We start from the raw sequence: 24,499 nt of genomic DNA on the forward strand, positions 1-24,499 counted from the left end.
AGAGAGAGGGAGGGAGAGAGAGAGAAAGAGATAAAGAAAGGGAGAGAGAAATAGATAGAGAGATAAATAGATAGAGGAAGGGAGAGAGAAAAAAGAGAGAAATAAAGAGGATGAAGAGAGAAAATAATAGGAGAAAGAGAAAAGGGAGAAAAAAAGAAAGAGTAATAGATAGATAGATAAAACGAGAGAGACGGGAGAGAGAGAGAGGGGGTGAGAGAGAGGGGAAAGAGAGAGAGGGAGAGAGGGGGGAGTAAAGGTATGGCTGCAACAGCGTTAGTACCGGTGCTAATATGACAGTGGTGGTGGTAGTGGTGGTGGTGGTGGTGGTGAGGAGGAGCTTTCGTAAACTAATGCACAGTAATAACTATTCTTACCTGTGGACTATAAAATTAAAACGTATCGGACAAATAGTGTGTGTGTGTGTATGTGTGTGTGCAAGCTATAACTATGTTCTCTTCTTTTGCATAAGTCTAAATCCTTTGGTTGCGGGAGTCAACGCCGGACAGTTTTTGTGCAGATGACGCCTATTGAGGCAGAAACACCTACATCAAGAATTTATGTTGTAGAATATTTGATTTACCTCATTCATCGAGGTTATTCAAATATATGCCACTGGACACAGTTATTTCACTTAAGTGACTTTTGATTAAATTGTATATATATATATATATATATATATATATATATATACAATTAAACCTTGGGAGAGGCATTATGCCGGTAATAAACACACGCACTGGTTCAGTCCTTTATTAATTTATATAGTTTTTTTGTTAAATTATTTCATTGCACTCTTGCAATCTCTTCAGTAACTTGTCTCTCCACTTCCATTTATTTTGAATGTATGATCTGGCGTTGTTTTGGCGTTGTTTTGGCGTTGTTTTGGCGTTGTTTTGGCGTTGTTTTGAAACTGTTCGGTATGAGCATGTGAGTGTGTGCAAGCTCGTATGTGTGCACGCTCATATGTGTGCACGCACTTATGTGTTCGTGCTTATATGTAAGTATGTGCGTCCATATGTGTGTTTGTAACAATACGAAATATATATTTATATATATATATATATATATATATATATATATATATATATATATATATATATATATATATCTACCTCTCTTGTTCTTCATCCTTTCTGTTTTTCTCTCCCACCCTTTCCCTATTCTTCTCCCCCTTTCACAGTTCCCTCTCTCTCTCTCACTCTTCCTCCTTGACCTTCTCGTCGCTGACACGTGATGAAAGGGGATCTCTCTTTCTGTCCACTGCCTTCCTAAAGAAGAGACGTGCCATTTTCTGTCTCTTTTATCATGGCTTGTATACCAAGCGTTCATAATAAGTTTTCTATCGTCTTGGCTCAACAGCCCTCACCGTTTGTTTTTATTGTCTTGTTCTCACTGTTCTGTTCTTGTTAACACTTTCATCCTCCGCAAAAAATCCCAAATTTTATTTAATTTGCTTTGCGGGGAGGACAGTTTCAACGAAGTCGCGTATTGTCCTTGCCTTCGAAACTCGGATTAGATGAAACAGGGACAACTGACGAAGGGGTATACTCTTTATGTTGCATGTCTCGTTTCTCTGTTTGTTTTTGTCGTTGTTCGCAAGAAGTTCGTTTTCTATGTTTTGTTTTTATGTTTTCGTTTCTCATTGTGTTCAACGTTTTTTTGATGTCCTGTACCCATATATGCATGTATATATACATGTATATGTAGGTATGTATATATATGTATGGATATATGCGCATATATATATATATATATATATATATATATATATATATATATATATATATATATAGATTGATAGATAGATAGATAGATAGATAGATAGATTGATAAACTTATTTGGGAATGGATGCTTGGCGTTCGATCATATAATATATATATATATATATATATATATATATATATATATATATATATATGCATATATATACACACATATGTACATACATAAATGTATATGTATATACAGTAGCCTATATGGTCTGGCTATGTCAAAATGGTTTTTTGTATTCCTCCTTTCTACCTGGAAGGTTTAGACTTAATTATAAAAATATGTCCTTCTGTTCAAATTTAATTTCATTATATTTCTAAATTTCTATGTCTTTGTGCAGCTGAAGATTGCTCAACATTTTATATTTGATGTAATGTTTACATTATTCGATTAAATGGAGTCGCATGAAACAATCGTACTGCATTACCTCTGGATATCCTTGTTGTTTATTTTAATATATATGTATATATATATATATATTTGTGTGTGTGTGTGTGTGTGTGTGTGTGTGTGTGTGTGTGTGTGTGTGTGTGTGTGTATGGGCACAGGACGTCACAAAACATAAACAACATGAAATACGAAGACAAGCAACATAAAGAACGACCTTTCATCAGTTGTCAGCTGTCCATCTACTCCTCATTTCGAGCAATTAACGACAATATGAGGCTTCGAAAGCAGTTGGTCCCGCGAACCAAAATAAAATTTGGGATTTGTGGAGGTTCAAAGTTGATAACAAAAACACGACAGTGGAGACATGCAACAATCCAAACGAAAACAAAGATGGCGGGCCGTTAGGCCAGACGAGGTAGGGTAGCAAACGCTAGAAGAATATTGTCATTGACAAGAGAAAAGATAGGAGACAGATAAGAATGTGTCTGGTCTGTAATACAGCAACGAGAGCATATATATATATATATATATATATATATATATATATATATATGGACGCAGTGCTGAGGGGAGTTAGTCTAGCTTTGAGATGGGGGCCTGTGTACTATCGAAGTTCGTAACGATTTGATCATTGTGCACGAATAGGTGGGATAAGTGATCACCGATGAGAGGAGACCACGAACGAAAGGGGCGGGAGAAATGTTATTAAAGCGCCGTCTAGGGATTCTGGGAAAGCTAAAAGCCGAATTAGAACTACCGGCAGGGGACGTGTCTTGATAGTCGACTGGAGGGAAATGAATACGGGGACTGCAGATGAAATTTCATGAACTCTGAACGTGATATTCGAAGAATGTGGTCCTGTGGATGAATTGCCGAAAAACAACAGCATTTCACTTCGCTTGGGGACGATGAAGGAAATGCTTGATAAGAGGGACGTGAATCGCTTCTTCAAAGCTTCGTGGAGACATTATCGCACAATCAAAGCCATGGCGGAGTGGGGACATATTCCACCATTTTGTCTCCCCGGCCAGGATAAGCTGAGGAGTCGGTGTCACACAGAGAGATATTCATATGTAAATGGCGACACCCGTGTGACACAGCGACCTTTAGAAAGAGAGAGGGAGAGCGCCTGCTTTCGTACAGATAGGGGGGTAAAGTCTGTGCTAAGCCCCAATTGCACGCTGCAAGTCTCAGTTGGGAAAAAGAATAACAACAGCTGTTAATTCTTGAGACAACGTATCTGTGGATGGAATGCCGCGTCATGGTTTGTCGGACGACGAATGAGGAGGAGACGATGAGAGCAGCGCTCCATTTCTGCGGAGGCCAAAGCGAGTGAGACGTCTGCCCAGGTGGATGACAGATTTTGACATGGAGCGAAGTGATGGGGTGGGTGTCTTTGAGATCAATGGTTGAGGGAGGGTGCTTTTGAGATCAATGGCGGGAGGGGGGATGAAGTGCACTGGAAGCATAGGGTCACTGACATCACGCGAACGACGAGGGTCTTTGCCGGAAGGAGAGGAGCGAGGAGGTCATGTGAGAGGAAGGACCACTAGCATGAGCTTCATTTGCTTTGGAGCCATCGCTCAAGACAGATGTGGTGGCCGCGTGAGTTTAGAGAATTTGTTGTTAGGTTCTGACCAAATCACCGTTAGATTCTGGCCGGAGGTCTGGTGAGAAGTGCTCCTATGGATAAATCATGACTGGAAAGGATCGACATTATGAGATGACTCGCGAGGTAGACGAATTACGTTTTTTTCCTTATACCTACCTACCTGTCTACATACATACATACATAGACAGAAAGTTGTTGAAGAGGTCACAGAATATGTGACAAAGAGCTCTGACAAATAAACTAACGTTGGATAACAAATTTTCTTTTTTAATTTTTTTTTCTTTGGTCAGTAAGTGTTATTTCCAATTTGCTTCTATCTAGAAATCAAAGGAAATGACAACTGTTCCCTTCAAACTTTGCTTTTGTGACCTGGACATAAAATATTCTGAAACTGACCTATTTTCCATTACATTTCAGACAGATTCAGCGCTGAGTTACTGAAGCAGAAATATCGTAATAGAAAATATTCTGCTTAATACCATAGATTTGCTTGTCCGTTGCATGACCTTAACCATCTAAGCATATCACTTAACGGTTGACAATATGTGCGTTTCAGGTTATGAGCAGGATTAGTGAGAGAGCATTATAGTCATGTGTCGAAAGGGAATTTGAGGTTTTGAATAAATGTAACAAAAGCAAATTTTGAAGGAAATATTAGCCACTTTTCATTCTTCCTAGGGTTAAGAAAAGAGGAAATGACAGTTGCTACCCAAGGACGAAAAGTGTTGTTGAAGGTGTAATAGTAAAAATAAAGTTTTATATACGAGTAGGAGGGGCTGTGTGATAAGTAGCTTGCTTACGAACCACATGGTTCTGGGTTCAGTTCCACTGCGTGGCACCTTGGGCAAGTGTCTTCTACTATAGCCTAGGGCTGACCAAAGCCTTGTGAGTGGATTTGGTAGACGGAAACTGAAAGAAGCCCGTCGTATATATGTATATATATATATATGTATATGCGTGCGTATGTTTGTGCGTCTGTGTTTGTCCCCCCAGCATCGCTTGACAACCGATACTGGCGTGTTTACGTCCCCGTAACTTAGCGGTTCGGCAAAAGAGACCGATAGAATAAGTACTAGGCTTACAAAGAATAAGTCCTTGGGTCGATTTGCTCGACTAAAGGCGGTGCTCCAGCATGGCCACAGTCAAATGACTGAAACAAGTAACAGAGAGAGAGAGAGAGAGAGAGAGAGAGAGAGAGAGAGAGAGAGAGAGAGAGAGTAAAGAGAGAGTGCTGATCAAAAAGTATCTGGACTGTTGTTATAGTAACGAAGCTAAAGCATGCAGAGTGAAATCGCTTGGTGCAGATTGATCTGAAACATTGCTGTGCATGCGCACTAAGTTTTAACATTCTAGCTCACTTCCGCTGTTTACAGCAGTGCTTGGAAGGAAGGTGTGTCACGTGTGATGTCCCATTGACCATGTCAGAGAAAGTTGAACAGAATCTCTGCATAAAATTTTCCCAAAAACTTAGCGATGCGTGCTCAGAGGCCTACGCAAAGTTTTAAAAACGTTTCCATTGTTATCGACACAACCAAGGAGATTTTATGCATTTGAAACCCGAATGTCGTTTTGGTTAGCTAAAAGCAGTTTTGGCACAAACTTAGCAGACACGCATCTCATACCAAAATCTTCAGTGATAATGGATTGAACTGAAGTCTAACTAATCTGCACATCCTATGATAACTCACGGATTTCTCTGTTCTGATAGAACGTTCATCAATATCGACATTTTTCGGCCATCTTGGAAACGTCTGAACCACTGGTGCACATGTGTGCGGCTCATACAATCTTCTCCATACACTTTCTGCAACTTTGCGGAGGGCTCTGAGCAGGTGTCGCCATGACAACTTTCTGTCATGGTCAATGCGACGATCACACGCTACACACCTGTCTAAGCACTGCCGGAAACAGCGGAAGTGAGTTAAAACGTTAAAACTTAACGCGCAAGGACAGCAAAGTTCAAGGTCAATCTTTGCCTAGCGGTTTCACTCTGCGTGCTTTAGCTTCGTTACTATGGCAACAGTCCGCATACTTACTGATCAGATCTCCTATGTATTTGTGTGTGTGGTGTGGTGGTGGTGGTGGTGGTGGGGGTGATTCGATTATATATATATATAGACACACACACACATATACACACACACATGTATGAATGAATGTATGTGTATATGTATATGTATATATATATATATATATATATATATATATATATATATATATATATATATATATATATATATACATATATATATATGTATATATGCGTGTGTGTGTGTGTGTATATATTTACATGTATATATATATATATATATATATATATATATATATAATAATATTATTAGGGACAAAATCCAAAATTACAGGTAAAAAACTCAATTAAAATCAATTTATAAAAAATTAAAATTAAATTGAGCCTTATAGATAAAGTATATATAAAATATATATAGTTTTAGGGAAATAACCAATTTTCAAGAACTCATCGATGAAAATCCACTATCACATATAGAAAAATTAATAATTAAAAGCACAATAAATGAGTATAATATAAAGTAAAGTAAATATCATAAGATAAATATAATAAAGTGGATTTTCATCGATGAGTTCTTGAAAATTGGTTATTTTCCCTAAAAGTATATATATATATATATATATATATATATATATATGTCTAAGTATATCTATCGATTTATCTATGTCTATCTATCAATCAATCTATCTGTCTGTCTGTCTGCTTGTCTGTTTGTCTGTCTGTCCCATTCTCTTTCTCCCCCTCTGACTTTCTCTTCCTCTCTTTCTCCGCCCTCTCTCTCTGAATGTGTATGTGTGTGTGTGTGTGTGTGTGTGTGTGTGTGTGTGTGTGTGTGTGTGTGTGTGTGTGTAGAAACAGTCATCTCGGTTAAAGAATTTAATGTTTCACTTATTTCGCTAACAGGAATTTCGTTGTGAAACAGTTTTTATGCAAGTAAACTAATTTAATTATTGAAATATGCAATTGTTTTTTTTTGTTATTTTTTTGTAATAAGCTAAACCAATTATGTACCTACTAGAATAGAATATATAATCAGTAACAGTTCAATCAAATAACAAGCACAACTCATAAAGAAAAAAATCTTCTAAGCCAAATTATATGCAATTTAGTCAAACAACGTGAAGTTAGGATACTACTGGTTTTGTTTAACATTTATTTTTCAAATAGGAAAAAAGCGGCGAGCTGGCAGAAACGTTAGCACGCCGGGCGAAATGCTTCGCAATATTTCGTCTGCCTTTACGTTCTGAGTTCAAATTCCACCGAGGTCGACTTTGCCTTTCGGGGTCGATAAATAAAGTACAAGTCGCGTATTGGGGTCGATCTAATCGACTGATTCCCTCCCCACCAAAATTTCGGGCCTTGTGCCTAGAGTAGAAAAGAATATATTTCATTGTTTGCAAAATGTAAATTTTTTTTTTACAAGTGTTTGATGGATTGATGCTTAACGACAGTTGCTGTGTTCCATTGATTTGCAGGATATTGTTTCTTTTGTTTAAAATTTATCTTTCAAGATATGCTTCGAAGGAAGAAAGAAAGTGTGTAAGGGTATTGAGCAGGAAAAGATAATACAATTTTAAAAATGGCAATAATTGCCCGAACCATACGCTGTTACTACAATTGAGTTTAGTGAAATGAAAACGACTTCATCAGCTACACCAGTGTTTCTCAACCTTTTTACCCTTGCGTAACCCTTAGCATAAATTACATGTCTCAAGTAATCTCTACACCATATCTTTCTCATATTTTTTGATCGTTGCTCACATGGTAAATATCATATATATATATATATATATATATATATATATATATACATAGGAGAATTTACGGAAAAACAACAGACGAAGACACGTGGTGTAAACAACAAATGGATGTATTAGTATAACGCTCGGGAATAGAGAAAGTCTTTAACGTTTCGAGCCTACGCTCTTCAACAGAAAGGAACACAGAAAGAAACAAGGAGAGAAACAAGGAGAGAATACATACACACATATATATATATATATATATATATATATATATATATATATATAGGGTATTCATAAATTACAGACATCACTAAATATATCCCCAATGGTTTTTTTCTTTTTTTACTTTTATGATAACATAATAGGTTAGATAGGATGATGTCTATATTATGATAATACATTAACCAATAATATGTTGTGCATGTATAGTACCAACATTACGATTATGAAATAAGCATTAGCTTATCTCATTCTTTCTCGCGGAACCCCTAGGAACTTTTTGCAGAACCCCGGTTGAGAAACGCTGAGCTACACATTGCACATATTTGGAGTGGATCAATTGTCGAAGGATTCCCAAGATCGTTGTTCAAAGTCAGAAATGTCTCCGGCCACAAATTATTGTCCCCGTGGTTAAGATTTAACAGCTGGTCAGAAGCGTCCACTGAACTAAGCAGGAAACAATTCGCGTGTAATACAACATTTTCTCTAAAATTTCTATTATAAAAAGCAGATTAGATTTGGAGGTGCTTTCATTGCTTTGGTGCATCGGAGTAGAAGACGAGCAAAAATCTAAGTTTCAAGTTTTAGTGGGATTTGCTCCTAACAATAATATAAAACTATATTTTGCTGCTTTACACCCTATTATTCGTTCGGCTTCCCAAAAGACTTATAGCCACCGGGTTCCAAGTCTAAGCTCATATCAAAGAAATCCGTCCTCTTCAGGTTGGTTTCTGTTGTGACTTTGAAGCCAAAGGAATGAATTCATGGTGTTGGTGAGGTCTTTCCCAAACCTATTGAATGTGAGGTCGTTTGCCCCTCTCGATATTGCTGAGTATTGTCAATGTAGCGGCCAAAGCAAGTAGAAAGGAATTTTTTCTAAGTAAATTCTGGACGAAAAAAATCCACACAGGATGTTCATGTAAAGGTCACATCACATATTCCTTTAACGGCCACAATAACATGGAAACAGTTTTATATGAGGTAACATCAAATGTATGTGAGGGTGACAGATAGTCCTTTCAGGACTTTATTCAATAAACATTAGACCTGCTTCAGTATCGCGGAGAGAACGCCACATTCATAGGCAGGTACGTATAGTCATTAAAGTTAAACGCCATGGAGTACAGCATAAAGCAGAAAATCTTAGAAAAGAGCAAGGTCTATTTTCATAGTAACAGAAAATGCAGGTTGTGTTTAGCTGAGAAAAACACCCAGACATCTTTCAGTATCCAGATATGTACCTAAATTGCAAAAGAGAGATTTTAGCCCTTGCTCATATGAAAGAAGGTATATCTTACCGTACCTTTAAGCCCCATCATGGCTATCACCTCTTCTCCACCTTCTATTCTTTCACTACCATATCCTATGAACCTGATAAAAGTGTTTAGTCAAAGCACAAACAAACATAGGCAGATATGCGTTCTAACATGGGTTTATGCTTTTGGGCATCCGCTCAGCACCCATGTCCCCCTAAACTTCTATATATATGATACCCTCACAAGAATTCCAGCTCATGACCCCTACATACATTTTCAGGAAACTCTTGTTGACTTACATCTCAGAGAGCTTTGGGTTAAGAGACATAACTCTCGATATAATCAGTTCGTTTCGTCTTTTTACGCCTCACCCAGAAACCGGATGTTACTTTTCATCTCCAATAAAGGTGAGCAGTCGCCATTTTTTTCATGCCTGGTAGCTCTGACGAAATGTCTGGTTAAATAGACATTACTTGTTGGTGATGTCCTGTACTTAATGTGCATTTCTTATTTTTTTTTTATAATCGAACGCCACGCAACCCTGTTCACAGTAAGTTATAAGTTATATGTGTGTATATATATATATCTAATTATATAAATTACACACACACACACACACACACACACACACACACACACACACACACACACACACACACACACATATATATATATATGCATATATGGCTACAAGACATCACCAACTGTATAAACGACATGAAATATGAAAACAAACGAGTTAAATAAACAAACAACGAGAGAAAAAATGGAAAGCAGGACAAGCAAACACAGAGAACGACCCTTCATCAGTTGTCGGCTGTCTGTCTACTCATTTCAAGCATTCAACGACAATATGAATCTTCAAAGACAGTTTCTCCCATAAATTCTAAAATAAAATTTAGGCTTTATGGAGGGTCAAAGTTGGGAACAAAAACAGGACAGTGGAGACATACAAGGAAACCGAACGAAAACAAACATGGAGGGTCATTAGACCAGAACGAAAGGAAAATAGTGAACGTTGGAAGAAATATTTTCTTTGAAAAGAGAAACGATAGAAGAGAGAGAAAGAAAACGCCCAGTCCTTTGAACGTCCGTGCAGGAAAAGAAAGATGGTCACGTGAGGAAAAGAAAGATGAACGATGGTCACGTGTGAGCAACGAGAGAGAGAAAAAGAGAAAGAACGAGAGAGACAAATAGAAAACGGTGAAAAAGGGAGGGGAGAAAAAGGGAATTAAAGAAGGATGGAGGAAGAAAACAGTATAGAGTAGAGTCGCATCAAAAAGTTTAAGATAAATGTATGAATTTCTTTGTAAACATAATGCGAATTACTGCCTAAATTCACCCTTCTTAAAAACTTCTCCCAAAAACGACTACACTCACCTATCCACCATTGGACGAAGTAACACAACACAGATCCTAGAATACACCGCGGGAAGTTTCTAGCTTATTTCCCCTTCCTATATCTAATTCAGCTTAATAAGCTGTACTTCTCTCACAGCTTCATATTTGCTCCTATTCTTTTTTTGCAATTTTAAATAATGACAAATACATTGTACCTATTGTTAACTGTTTATTATATGTGTTAGCTCTCATAACCATTTAGACCCTCTGAAGAAGACTAGAGGCACACTCATCATCCAAACTTTATCTGCCAATCCCTACAGAACATCCAAGAGATGGAGATAACATGGAAGATTTTGTTGCCTCTTAGCAGAAACGCCCGTAAGGAACCGATCTTAAACTCTTTCCTGTAATATTAATTAATACATTTGTGTGTAACACATAGTTACTACATGTGTATGTACTCTTCTAATACTTTCTAATACTTTTGAATAAATAGACACACTGGAATGTCTACCACCTGATGTATGTCGTTTTGTATCCTCTCCATTTATTTGCTATATATATATATATATATATATATATATATATATATATATATATATATATATATAGATAGATAGATAGATAGATAGATAGATAGATAAATAGATAGATAGATAGATATATTGGTGTAGCTTGATTCTTATGGATCCATATAACAATATCTTTCTTGTTATACATTTTATATAGGCGCAGATGTGGCTGTTTGGTAAGAGGTTTGCTTTCCAACCATACGGTTCCGGGTTTAGTCCCTCCGCCTTGCACCTTGGGTAAGTGTGTTCTGCTATAGCCTCTGTCGACCAAAGTCTTGTGAGTGGATTAAGTACGCAGAAACTGACACAAATCTTTCATATATATAGATCTCTGTCTGTCTGTCTGTCTGTCTGTCTCTCTATCTCTCTCTCTCTCTCTCTCTCTCTTCCCTTCTCTCTCACTGTTTCTCTCCTCTGTCTCCCTCGGTATGTGTGTGTGTGTGTGTATAAATTTGGTGCGCACGTTTGTCCATGTGTGACGGTTATATCTTTTCGAATACATGAACATAGATTTAAACATACACACCAGTTGCACATGTACCTTCATATGTGTGTATGGTGTGTGAGTGGTGTATGTGTGTGTGTGTGTGTGTGAGGGGGTATACACACACCTCTATATCTATCTATCTATCTATCTATCTATCTATCTATCTATCTATCTATCTATCTATCTATCTATCTATCTATCTATCTATCTATCTATCCTAGTGTCTGTATGTTTATGTACCAATGTTTCTGCCTCTTTATATGTATATATATGTATATATATATATATATATATATATATATATATATATATATATATATATATATATATATATATATATATATATATATATATATATATATTCATACATATATATATATTTCGAAACGCTGGTGTTTTAATGGTGGCAACTGATGAAGGATATGTTCTCTATGTGGCCTGCTTGTTTGTTGTACCTTGTTTATCATTTTGTCCATGTTATTTTGCCACGTCATGTACCCAGTTATGTATCTATATGTACATGTTAGATGAAGGTATGTACATACATGTACATATATATGCATATACTCATATATATGTATATGTATATATATATATATATATATATATATATATATATATATATATATATATATATATATATAGAGAGAGAGAGAGAGAGAGAGAGAGAGAGAGAGACAGACAGACAGACAGAAAGTGGGAGAGAGTAAGACTGATAGAAAGAAAGAGGAAGGTGTGCATACGTATGTCTGTGTTTGGACATATGTGTGTGTATGTATGTACGTGTATATGTTTGAATATATGTATTAGTATAGACAGTGAAAAGAACGAAGTTAGAAATTAGTCAGCATGGTATATATTAGTCAGTCTTAAGTCACGAAAAGTAAAATGCTGGCTGACGGTTGCAAAAGAGGTGGGGAAAGTGCGGGCGATGGGGAGAGAGAGAGAGGTAGGTTAAGTGAGGGTGAGAGAGACAGAAGGAAAGTGAGGGCGGAAGCATGACGGAAACTAGGACGAGAAAGAAGGAAAGTGAAGAGGCGAAGAGAGAGAGAGAGAGAGAAACATATAGAGAAAGAGAGAGGAGAGGAGAAAAAGAGGAAGTGAAGGAGAGAGATTGATAGTGAGATAAAACTAGACTTTATAATACTTTAAAAAAGTTTCATTAAAGGGAGTGAACTTTCCTATATAAACAAATGAAACTTGCTGATTTTGCTAGAAATAGCAGCCAAAAGTTCCTGACAAATTACATTCTCTAGTCTTGAAAATCAAAACATAAGAGTGTAACACTGCGTCTGAAAACAAGAAAACAAAAGAAAAATAAAGGAGAAATAGAAAAAAAAACGTGATGGTCGCTTGTGGAATGTTTTTTGGTTCATAGGAAGAATCAGACGTGACCAGCAAATTCCAGAACGTTTGTGAAGAGAATTTATAGGAATATTAACTTATATAGCAGCGAGAGTGAGATAGATAGATAGATAGATAGATAGAGAGAGAGAGAGAGAGAGAGAGAGAGAGAGAGAGAGAGAGAGAGAGAGAGAGTGAGAGAACTTTTAAATACACACATACACCTATATATATATATATATATATATATATATATATATATATATATATATATATATATATATATTTATGTATATATAATCTGACTGAGGTCAATTCTAAGACAAAGAAAGTTAAGATTTAGGGAACTAGAAACGCACACCAGCAACTACAATACTATTCCTACCGGTGGTAGTAGTATTAGTAGTAGTAGTAGCAGTAGTAGTAGTAGTAGTAGTAGTAGTAGTAGTAGTAGTAGTAGTAGTAGTAGTAGTAGTAAAAGTCTGAAGGAATTTATTTCCGGACGGAATACACACACGCAGACGCAGACGCAGACGCACGTACACGCACACAGACGCGCGCACACACACACACGCACACATACACACACTCTCACACAACTACAGACACAGGCCTGTCTGCATGTATATTTGTATGTGTGTAGAAGTTTTAAACAAAAAGTTTTAGACAAACTTTTCCGTTATTGTGGAAGCGCCGAAGTTTTGATCAATTAATAATAAGTAGGACGTAGTTTAGAAATATAACTATATTTTGTCGCTTGCTTTCAATGACACACATATACAAACTGATAGATATACATACATAAATACACACATACATACATAAATACATACATACATACGTACATACATACATATAGATAATACATGTGTGTCTATAAATAGCGTATAATATGTGAAAAGCTCAGTCAGAAATTGTGTGGGGAGCGCGTTTGTAGTACAACACAGAAGAGAAGGCTCCTGAATTTTGATTTTACTTCGCAGTAGTTTTAATAATTTCTCTCTCAATATGATATTTCTATTAATCTTAGTCGCTTTGTTGGTCGGTCTCTTGACCGTCATATACTTCGTTCTGTTAGATAACACAAAGTCTCTGCAATACAAATCGGAGGTTAGACTGGACGGCAAAACAGTTCTGATAACTGGTGCCACATCGGGAGTTGGTAAATCCACTGCCTTTGAACTCGCTACTTATGGGGCACGGATTATTCTGGCCTGTCGCAACCGGCAGAAAGCTGAGGCGACCTGCCAGGAGATCAAGCAAGAAACGGGAAACGATAACATCACAGTCCTGGATTTAGATTTATCTGATTTGGATTCTGTTAAGTCGGCTGCCGAGGAAGTGAAGAAAACGGAGAGCAGGTAGGTTCCACGTATTTTGTATACCCGTTCTGTCTGTCCGTCTGTCTGCTCCCCCTCTCTCTCTCTCTCTCTCTCTCTCTCCCACTTGCCCGCACCTCTATCATTTAACTTCAGGTGACTCCTGTTTGAATGAACAAATCCATGTTCCAGTATCTTCTATCTGTGACCCACCGCGCACCACACACACACACACACACACACACACGGTACTACTAAAGCAGCACGGTCGCGCAGTCGCGCGTCCGCGCTAGCTAGTCGTGAGTGGTCGATCCTAGCCCTGACCCTGTCACTAACCCTAACCCTAACCCTAACCCTGTCCCTAACCCTATCCCTAACCCTAACCCTAACCCTATCCCTAACCCTAACCCTATCCCTATCCCTAACCCGCGTGTGCAAATGAATACGTGTTTAAGGTTAGGGTTAGGGTTGCGGATAGGGTTGGGGTTAGGATCGACCACTCAAGACTAGCTGGCGCGGACACGCGACTGCGCGTTCGGGACCGTGCTGCTTTAGTAGTACCCCCCCCCACACACATACACACGCGCGCGCGTTCATTACTAGTGGTCACTGATGTCAAAAAGTCAAATAGCAGCCGCAGGCGAAGGTCTCCTATCTATCTATCTATCTATCTATCTATCTATCTATCTATCTATCTATCTATCTATCTATCTATCTACCTATCTTTCTTCGTACGTACGTGCATATGTATGTATGTATGTATGTATGTATGTATGTATGTATGTATAAATTCAGAATTTACGTTTTTGTTCAATGAGTTCTGTTTCTAAAACATAGTATGATTTGGTGGAATATGGCTGCGGTTTCTAGCAGATCACACTTGCGTTCTGGTATGCGCGCGTGTATATATATAATATATATATCTGTGTGTGTGTGTGTGTGTGTGTGTGTGTGTGTAGGAATAGTTTTCTTTCGGAGCCCCCAAGACTGCTGATAAGAAGAGCAGGGATGGAGATGTGTTATCCTTTGCACCAGAGCAAACACTTCCTATCAACGACATAGTTGAAGTGGTAATTGCGTTTAACGTATCAAACCAACGAAGGTGGAGGGTTCCACGTGTTAGAAATAGCAGCCAAATTTCTCTCAAATCTTACAGCATTATCTTTTAATTATATAATGGACACATTTAATAACATCTTGTATCCAATATTTGAAAGGATAAAATGTCTTGGGCATATCTACTTAAGTGTGCTCCCCAACAACTTTGTTTCCTCATAACTTCAAGAAAAAGAGACATTTTTAAATGGAATTTTGTACCAATACATTTTAGAAAGTGTAGATGGCAATACTTCGGTATTTAATACACGATGCCAGTTGTGAGTTCGTTTGTGCACGAGTGTGTGTTTAGTTGCTCAGCTCTGTCGAGTAGATAGATGAAAGACAATGTCACACAGTCTCTCATGACGTAGTAGAACTTTTATCGAAAGATTGCTGGAGTAGATAGCGGTTATATCGATCGATATTGGCTGCGAAAATTTTTTCGGAGGGGTTGGGAGAGGAGTTTTGGAAAATTCACACGAGTCAGCTTTGTTTCCTCATAACTTACAGAGGATTGGGTGTTTTTTTTTTTAATGGAATTTTTTATAGATACTTTTCAGGTGGTATAAATTACGATTATATCAGAATTTAATGTAAAAAAGAAACAAAGGAAAAAAATAGTGGACACGAACATATACATACAGACAGACTCATCACAACTTTTCAAAATTTCAAGTTTCTTGTAAAAAAATGTGATATGAGTCAATATGTATGTGTGCACACCCAGCAATTTTATTTATTTATTTTTGCACATCAAATTCCGATATAATCGTAATCTATACCATTTGAAAACTATTTGCAGAAAATGTCATTGAAAACAACCCCTTTTTCTGAACTTTATAAGGAAACAAATCTGTCTCATGTGAATTATCAGTAAATTTACCGAATTATCTTAAGCTCCTCGACATCCCCTCAAAAAAAAAAAGAAAAAAAAGAAATTCATCTGAAATTTCGATATAATAAGTGTCTACACTATCTAAAGATAGTGTAGACACTGATTATATTGGAATTTGTAGAACATTTCATTAAGAAATATCTATTTCTCTGAAGGTTATGAAAAATCAAAGCTGGAGGGGCACTGTATGTCAGTCTTTGAGCAGAATTCCGTTCGATCAGATCGGAATTATGTTAATCAACAACAGCAAGCCTGAATTTCATATTAACAGTTCGTTAACTCATAAAGGAGGAAGCGTCTAGATTAATTTTTCTCCTTCATATTTTTTTTTTTAAGTACTCCTGTGTTTCATGTGACGGAAGTTACGATTCTGAAAAATTTTCTTACCAAAGATTTCAATCTTTTGCATCGTTACCCAGTCTCTCCCTACACTTCTAATCCGAAGCTGTGTTCAACACAAGGAGCTTCAGTTTAGTTTTATGATCTGCTTTGCTTAGAGAAGCAGATCATGAAAGAGGTGAAATCTTTTGTAATCTCTATTATTGCCTTCGAAAGAAAAAAAAAAAACCAAAACAAAAAGAAAAGAATAGAATAGAAAGGTAATAATAAAAGACAACAACTGACGTATTAGATAATGTTATCGTAAATAAAATGGTGATGCACTGAATGCCGAACGGGCAATCTTAGATAAGCGAAATTTCATTCTAAGTCGTTGAAAAAGAAGAAAACATTTGCAGCAATTGTTAGAGAAAAAAATAAAAACGAGGGAGTGAAGAATAATTTCAAAGAATTAAGAATTAATTCCTCAATTTCATTTTCATGCATGCATAGTCGTCACTTGTAAGCGAGTATAACTATGATTTTGTTAACTGCCTTGGCTACCCATGTAGCAGCCCTTCCGCCCTTGACTCTGTAGAATATCCATTGTTCTGACAGCTGGAGGAAGAAAGGATAGACTCAGCACTGGTATACTATTAATTTTCAGCTGAGAAGAAATGAACCACCGAAAAATGAAGTGTCTTGCTCTATGGAACAACACGCTGCCTGATTCAAAACTCAAATCCACGTCCTTATGATCGTAGGACCAGCACCTTAATCACTAGGTCACGCATCTTTGGCCTGCTTTACATGTGAACGAGAAGCTAACAGCAATTAGTCGTAAGTGACTCTTAAAGGAAAAAATATAAACTTTCGAGAAATTAAGGATTAAGTTCTCAATTTAATTTATAAAATTTTTGTCTGTGGGTAAAGGACAATGTTTCGGTCATTGTGACATCATCAGTATTGTTGTTGGCACTCCGTCGCTTACGACGTCGAGGGTTCCAGTTGATCCGATCAACGCAACAACCTGCTCGTGAAATTAACGTGCAAGTGGCTGAGCACTCCACAGACACGTGTACCCTTAACGTAGTTCTCGGGGATATTCAGCGTGACACAGAGTGACTAGGCTGACCCATTGAATTACAGGCACAACAGAAACAGGAAGAGTGAGAGTGAGAGAAAGAGTACAGCAGGGTTCACCACCATCCCCTGCCGGAGCCTCGTGGAGCTTTAGGTGTTTTCGCTCAATAACACTCACAACGCCCGGTCTGGGAATCGAAACCGCGATCCTATGACCGCGAGTCCGCTGCCCTAACCACTGGGCCATTGCGCCTCCACACCTCATCAGTATAATATAGTACTATTTCACCAAATCTAAAGATCAGACACAGACGTTTGCGCATAAGAAAAGCTACAAATACTTTAGGTTTGAGTAATTAGCATATTTAATTGCATATTTAAAGATAGAAATAAGCTCAGGGAAATAATGAAATTCGGCCAATTACATGGATGTACGTAATTAAGTACGATTTGGTGGAATATAGCTGCGGTTTCTAGCAGATCACACTTGCGTTCTGGTATGCGCGCGTGTATATATATATGTGTGTGTGTGTGTGTGTGTGTGTGTGTGTGTGTGTGTGTGTAGGAATACCATATGTCAAAAATTTAGCAATTTTAATTGGAGAGAGAAAACAAAGCTTGGCAGTTTTTGTTTTTGTAAGTGTCTCTCAGAAAAAAAGGTGAATGGGACCGGAGACTGAAAAATGTCAAGAGATTAAAAATTAATCTCTCGAGTTTTCTTTACATGCTTAGACATGCAAAATAACGTCATTTTAGGGCAAGGGGGACAACTAAGGATACATTTCGTTCGACTAGACCTCAGCCTGCAGATTCGGAGAGAGAGACAATGTCAAGAGATTAAAAATTTATATGCTTAGGCATATAAATTAAAGTATTTTTAGGCACGGGGGACAACTAAGGATGTATTTCGTTCCAAAACATCATCTTTTAACTTAAACATCCAAATTCATGTTGTTGGCCTCATTGAATATATTTCTCTTGCCTCACTGTAAGTGAGCTCCTCCTTTGAAAAAAAAAAAAAAAAAAAGAAGAGTTTGGATGATCTCGTCTTGAATGCTTTTTGATCATAAGTTTGCATGAACTGGGTTTACCTTGTGTTAAAGAACAAAACAATCACAAGTAAACTAGCTGTAAATTCTCATTTTCAGTGTTCATTGCCTAATCTCTCATGGAATTTTACTTAGTAGCTTTCTGTTGATTAAGAGAACAGAAAATTTTTAAATGCAATGAGCTAAGGGAGCTAACTCAAATGGACCGAATGATAATTCAGTTAAAGATTAACGTAATTTTTGTTTGAGAAAGTAAACAATAGCTGAACAGCAGCCGTTAGCGACGCTCAGACAAAAAGGGAGATAATTTGAAGAAATTAGAATTAATCGCTGGAAGTTGATCGATTGTTTAGAGAAAGGACAATCGGTTCTTTATTTCAAAGCGAAGCAACAACGCTCTACATGTTTTGGTATATTAGACCTTATCGGCATCGCATTTCATCGGAGATAGATTAGTAAACGTGGAGCCTATAGTCCAGCTCTCAAAAGTTTTTTACAGAAAGAATGGACAAAATGCCTGGCCTTGTTGACTTTATTTTTTATCTTTCCGGGACAAGTAAAAGAAGTACCAGTCAGATTCTGGAGAAGATTTATACAACAATTCACCCTTCCTTCGAATCCCTGTCGCCTTTTTGCCCTTATTAATATGCTGTGCGTTGGCGGGGTAACACCTCTTAAAAGCAATAACAATCACCACTGTAAAGTACTCTGGGGTCTTGAGTAATCATCCCCTCCCCCGCTTATTAATTTTTAAGATTCCTTCGCCACTGCTTTCATTCCAGACCTCCCCCTTTTAAAATTTTATCAATCTGTCTCCGATGAAATTTTATTGTAAGCTATTCATATTGATACAACAGCTGGAGAATCCAATAACAATCTTATTTTACGTTAAACACACACACACACACACACACACACACACACACACATCTATATATATATATATATATATATATATATATATATATATATATACATATATGACAAAAAAAGAACATTACAAGTAATACCATATGTTATAAAATAAATAGAATATATAAACTAAATGACTAATACTGGTTTGAAAAAGAAATCAAAAGTGAAAGCCTAGAAAATTTTAGATAGTGTTTTCTCATTTCGGCACAAAACCAATAATTTGTGGGGTGGACAAGTGGATTAAAACAGCCCAGTACATTACTGGTGCTTTGTTTTCTCGACCCTGTTGGGATGAAAGGTAAAGCTAACCTCATCTGAATTGAACTCAGAACGCAATGAGCCATAGCTCTATGCCCTGATGCTTAGGCACAAGGGCAAAGTCGATTAAACTGACTCCCGTTACTTGTGCTAAACAACAAACTCTGAGGAATTCATTCTTATTTTAAATGACACAAATAGTGAATCAACATGACAAAAAAAAAAAAGAAAAAAAAACCAGATGACAGGAATGGGAAGAAAACCTAGAGTGTTCTATTTCTTTTCATAACGCTTGGAAGAAAAATATTTATCCACAGTTATGTAGCCAACGTTCATGTAGGTGAGCCTTCAACATTTTAGGGCATTGATAACCTTCAACCCTAAGAAGATCAATCATTTCGAGAGACAACACACCTGCTTCAGAACACATAGAAAACAGGGAAATTGGTGTCAGAAAATATGCTTTACAACCAGCGAGAACTTATAAAAACTTGAGACTGTAACATTACGCGTGAGATTACTGCTACTCCACACTGTAGACAACAAATCTTCATTTTCAATTTCTCTACGATTTCTCTACCAATCACCAACACAAATCCCACGCAAGCTAAAGACTTCAATGACGAACTGTTTATTCTTACAAAACAAACTTTTTACGGAATAAGGATTTAACATCAACATGATTCAAATAATTTCTCTTCAAACTTTTTTTTATAACATCATGGCAGAGAAAAGAGTATTTCGTGGTGCGACATATGGAAATTATTCTATAGAAGAAATGCAAGCACTTGCTATGATGGTGAACAAATGCAAAAAGGAGTATGATTCTGAATTAGAGCGAATGAAAGGGAAAACTCATTGGAATGCTAAAAAGAAACGCCTTGTGCCAGACACCCTGAAATAAGGATATCTCGCCAAAGCAGTGCGTTTGTTTTACTCGAATTTGGCCAGTGTCTAAAACTCTGATCGACTATTTGATTCTGCTATGAAAAATATCTGAAAGGCGAGCTTGACAGCACTGAAAAAAGAAATCCAAAGAAACGTTTCAGAGTCGCTGGTGGAGGTCGTAAAACAAAAGCACCAAGCGTGAGAGACGCCTTGTTTGAATGGTTTGTGGATGTTAGAACATGCGAGATTACCGCAAGTTTTTTTCCTATTACTAGCTGAAAAATTTTATGAGGAAGTTTCGCAGGAGCCAAAGCACGGTCAGTCAAACATGATGACCAGAAGCTCTACCTCTCTTTTAGGAATCAGCAATGATGATCAGGCTAATAAAGATGCTCTGTTCCTTGAAAAAAATACAGATGGTGTTGGTTGAAAACGCGACCTCTACACTTTTCTTGCCATATCGAAGCAAACTTATGTCGACTGTCACTGAACCTTGGTGATCCGTAAAGAAGCGAATGTCGAAACTGAGAAACCTGCAGAAGGACAATGACGAAAAATCACGAGTCTATCATTTATATCAATTTACAGAATACTATGCTTTACTATGTGTTGTATAATAAATACTGCAAGTTCGCGAAGCGATAAATATAGTTTTTCATAGTGTTCTACTTTTCATTCTTTTTAAGACGTGTTGCTTTGTATCAATATCTGTTTAGTCCACAGTGTTTTCAAAAAACACATGATTACCATAATTAACAAATGTCTTATTTTTATTATCCAAATGCATATCTTAACTAAAGTGAACGTTTAAAGCACACGTATTTGCTAATTTCACTTACCTCCTGTTAATTTTTTTTTTGCCTTGTTGTCTCGTTAAATGTGCTTTAAGATGCTTTTTTCCTAATTTTCGTACATACACTATATAGTTACTGATTCCCACCCACCCTCGTGTATTGCAACCCACCCGCTTATGTGAATTTAAGCAAATGCCCAACCCACCTGCTTATTCCCCAATTATTATTTGGGACCCGAGAGTAAATAACTGGTTTTAAAAAAATTCAAGGGAGACAATATAGAAAATTTTAAAATTTTATACAGTTACCACTATACAATTACCGATTTTCCAACCCTCAACAATTATTCCAACCCACCCACTTATATGAATTTAAGCAAATGTCCAACCGACCTGCTTATTCCAACCCCACCTATTATTTGGGACCCGAGAGTATATGGAGAACAAAGTTGGCGTAAACATGTCTCCCTCTATAACACCATTGTTCGCTTGAATCGGTTTCGACAGAATACCATTCGAGGTGAAGTAGGAATTCATGCCAATGTTAAGTTGAAGAAACAAATCAAGAAACTTAGCACCTTATTTTTCCAAAGATTCTCCACAGCGAATTACTCTTTTCCTTGTGTTTGTAGAGACGTTTTGATGAGTGTCTGTCTAAGTTAGTATGTATTAGCGAAAGTCATGTGTTTCTGGGGAATTTTGCTCGGTGTGTGTGGGTATGAGGGAGAGAGAGAGAGAGAGAGAGAGAGAGAGAGAGAGAGAGAGAGAGAGAGAGAGGGAGAGAGTGTGTGTGTGTGTGGGGGGGTCCGAAAGTCGTGTATTGGCATTTGTTCTACTTTGTGTTTCTGGCATAGTTTTGTTCTGTGTGTGTGGGTATAAGTGTATATGTGTGTATGTGTGTATGTGTATGTGCATGTGTGTGTGTGTGTGTGTGTGTGTGTGTGTGTGTGTGTGTGCGTGCGAATGATGCATGAATTCACAATTAAAGTTCCAAAGATCAATGACCAACGTCTGGCTCCAACTTGGCATCAGTTGTAGAACTGTAATAGCGCAGCTGGTGAGGTTAACTGAAAAGCAAGTTCCAACAGGACAAGGAACTTTTATGAACGGTAGCTTATCGTCACTTTCATAGTCATAACCAGATGCAGGGCCGACCCTAGGGTTGCTGGCGTCCCTTACAAGTATAATTTTTTTAAACTTTCACAAGGAGAAAAACTGAAAATGTAGACTAAAAAGTACATGGCACCCCGGGTACCTTGAGCCGGCCCTGACCAGATGAGAAACAGCATTTCTGTATGTCAAAAATCATCGTCTGTTGTTATTTTTTGTATATTCTCCCATATATATATATATATATATATATATATATATACATATGGATTTTTGACATATGCTTTTTGAAATGCTGTTTCTTCTGTATATGGGGCTGTGTGACAAGACGGAACGAATCCCATCGTATATATACCTCTTCCGCGCAGTCGCCGTCGTCGTCGACGTTGTCCTCCTCCTCCTTCTCCTCCTTCTCCTCCTCCTCCTCCTCCTCCTCCTCCTCCTCCTCCTACTACTACTACTACTACTACTACTGTTTAGATGGGTAGCTAAAGAGCTGAATGTCCTCATATGTCCTGGGTCCGTTTAGTTGTCTGTGAGAGACCCTCTTCCGAGAACAGTTCCGTGACCTGCTAATTATGTATGTATGTATGTATGTATGTATGTATGTATGTATATGCACATACCACATATGTATACAAGACAGGTTTCCACAGATTTTTCGTCATAAATTATAGGTAAAAAACACTGGCCGAAGGTATTTTGACGTAGAGAGATCGAACTCAAAATTATATGATTACATAGCGCACTTCATAGGTATACAACCACAACTCAATTTTAGTCATGTAGCTGGGGAAAAGATGAAATGCTGTCGAGTATTCTGGTCCCGTTATTGTATTGTCTCTGATAACATAGAGCCTTCAAAATCAAAAATATTTTAAATTTCGTTTCATAAATGACTTTACAATATCATGTTTTTTTTTTCTTTTCATTTTTCCTTTCTTCTTGCTATTGTTAATAATGTATAATCTTCAGACGAAAATAATAGGATCCATTATGTCACAGCAATCATTGACAATTGATTGCTATTAAGCTGGTTTAAAACTAATTGCACAACAAAAACTATTTTATAATTGCTTGTTGATAATGAAAATTTAACTTCCGAAGCAGCTGGAAATATTAGCTGTGAATCCATTTCCTCAATAGTTTTGTTAGTTTCATTTAACATTTTGAAGCCACTTATCAGTAATTCAACGCTATCTGCTTGCATTTTAAAACACGTCTTCGAAGCGCATATGTACTTGCTTCACTTTGAATATTAACATTATACATAATAAATACTACGGCAGCAGCGTATCTGTATGTGTTTGTCGTAAGAAGGTTAGATTACATAGTAGAAAGACAAAGGAGTTTAGTTCGCATTGAGACATCAGAGAGGTATTCTTTTTTCTTTTTTTTTTTTGATATACAATTACAGTTAATTCCCCAATATGGTGCTAAATATCGCAGCCAGATGTGCCTCAGATCATAACCTTTTCACTTTAAATACGAACAGAGCTATTAGTTCATGTAGCCTAAAGTACACTTGCATGTGTTTCTTCTGTATGATGGATATATGTTCAAAACACATACGACGAATGTGTTCGCTGAAGTTATAGACAGGAGTATCAGCTTTTGTTAAATACATTCATCCGTAGCAGCCGAGACAATGCTGTCGAATCACTGGATATCCCAGAATCTCTTGCACTAACGACTCAATTGCATTATAAACATATGTTCGTCGTAAAGGAAAAGATGTCCTGTGACGAAACATAACAGTGATTAGCATATTTACGTTCGAATTTGCTGGAACGTATTTGCAATACGCAACTCATCGTTTGGAATCTCGCTGATCACCGTGCTTATGATGATGTATTATCGGTTGCAAGACAGCATGGATCAGTGAAGAGTTTGTTCGCTGCTTTATAAACAAGATCATTAACCCTTGTTAATTAATTGGCCCGGGGATGTTAATTTCTTTGGCTTCCGAGATATAATGATGTCGATCAACCGTCAGTCCTAGAA

General features: G+C 37.2%; 1 protein-coding gene across 1 annotated transcript in view; it reads left to right on the forward strand.

Moving 5' to 3' along the window:
* Positions 1 to 13,200: 13,200 nt before the first annotated feature.
* The window catches only part of LOC106870303 (retinol dehydrogenase 11), a 55,113-nt gene continuing 43,814 nt past the window's right edge, over positions 13,201 to 24,499 (forward strand). The window contains exon 1 of the mRNA XM_014916328.3: positions 13,201 to 14,130. Within this exon, the coding sequence (XP_014771814.1) occupies positions 13,778 to 14,130 (353 nt within the window). The 5' untranslated portion in view covers positions 13,201 to 13,777. The remainder of the gene's footprint in view (positions 14,131 to 24,499) is intronic.

The sequence above is a fragment of the Octopus bimaculoides genome, chromosome 9 (genome assembly GCF_046866305.1).
Source record: "Octopus bimaculoides isolate indiv1 chromosome 9, ASM4686630v1, whole genome shotgun sequence".
In the NCBI taxonomy this organism is placed as follows: domain Eukaryota; kingdom Metazoa; phylum Mollusca; class Cephalopoda; order Octopoda; family Octopodidae; genus Octopus; species Octopus bimaculoides.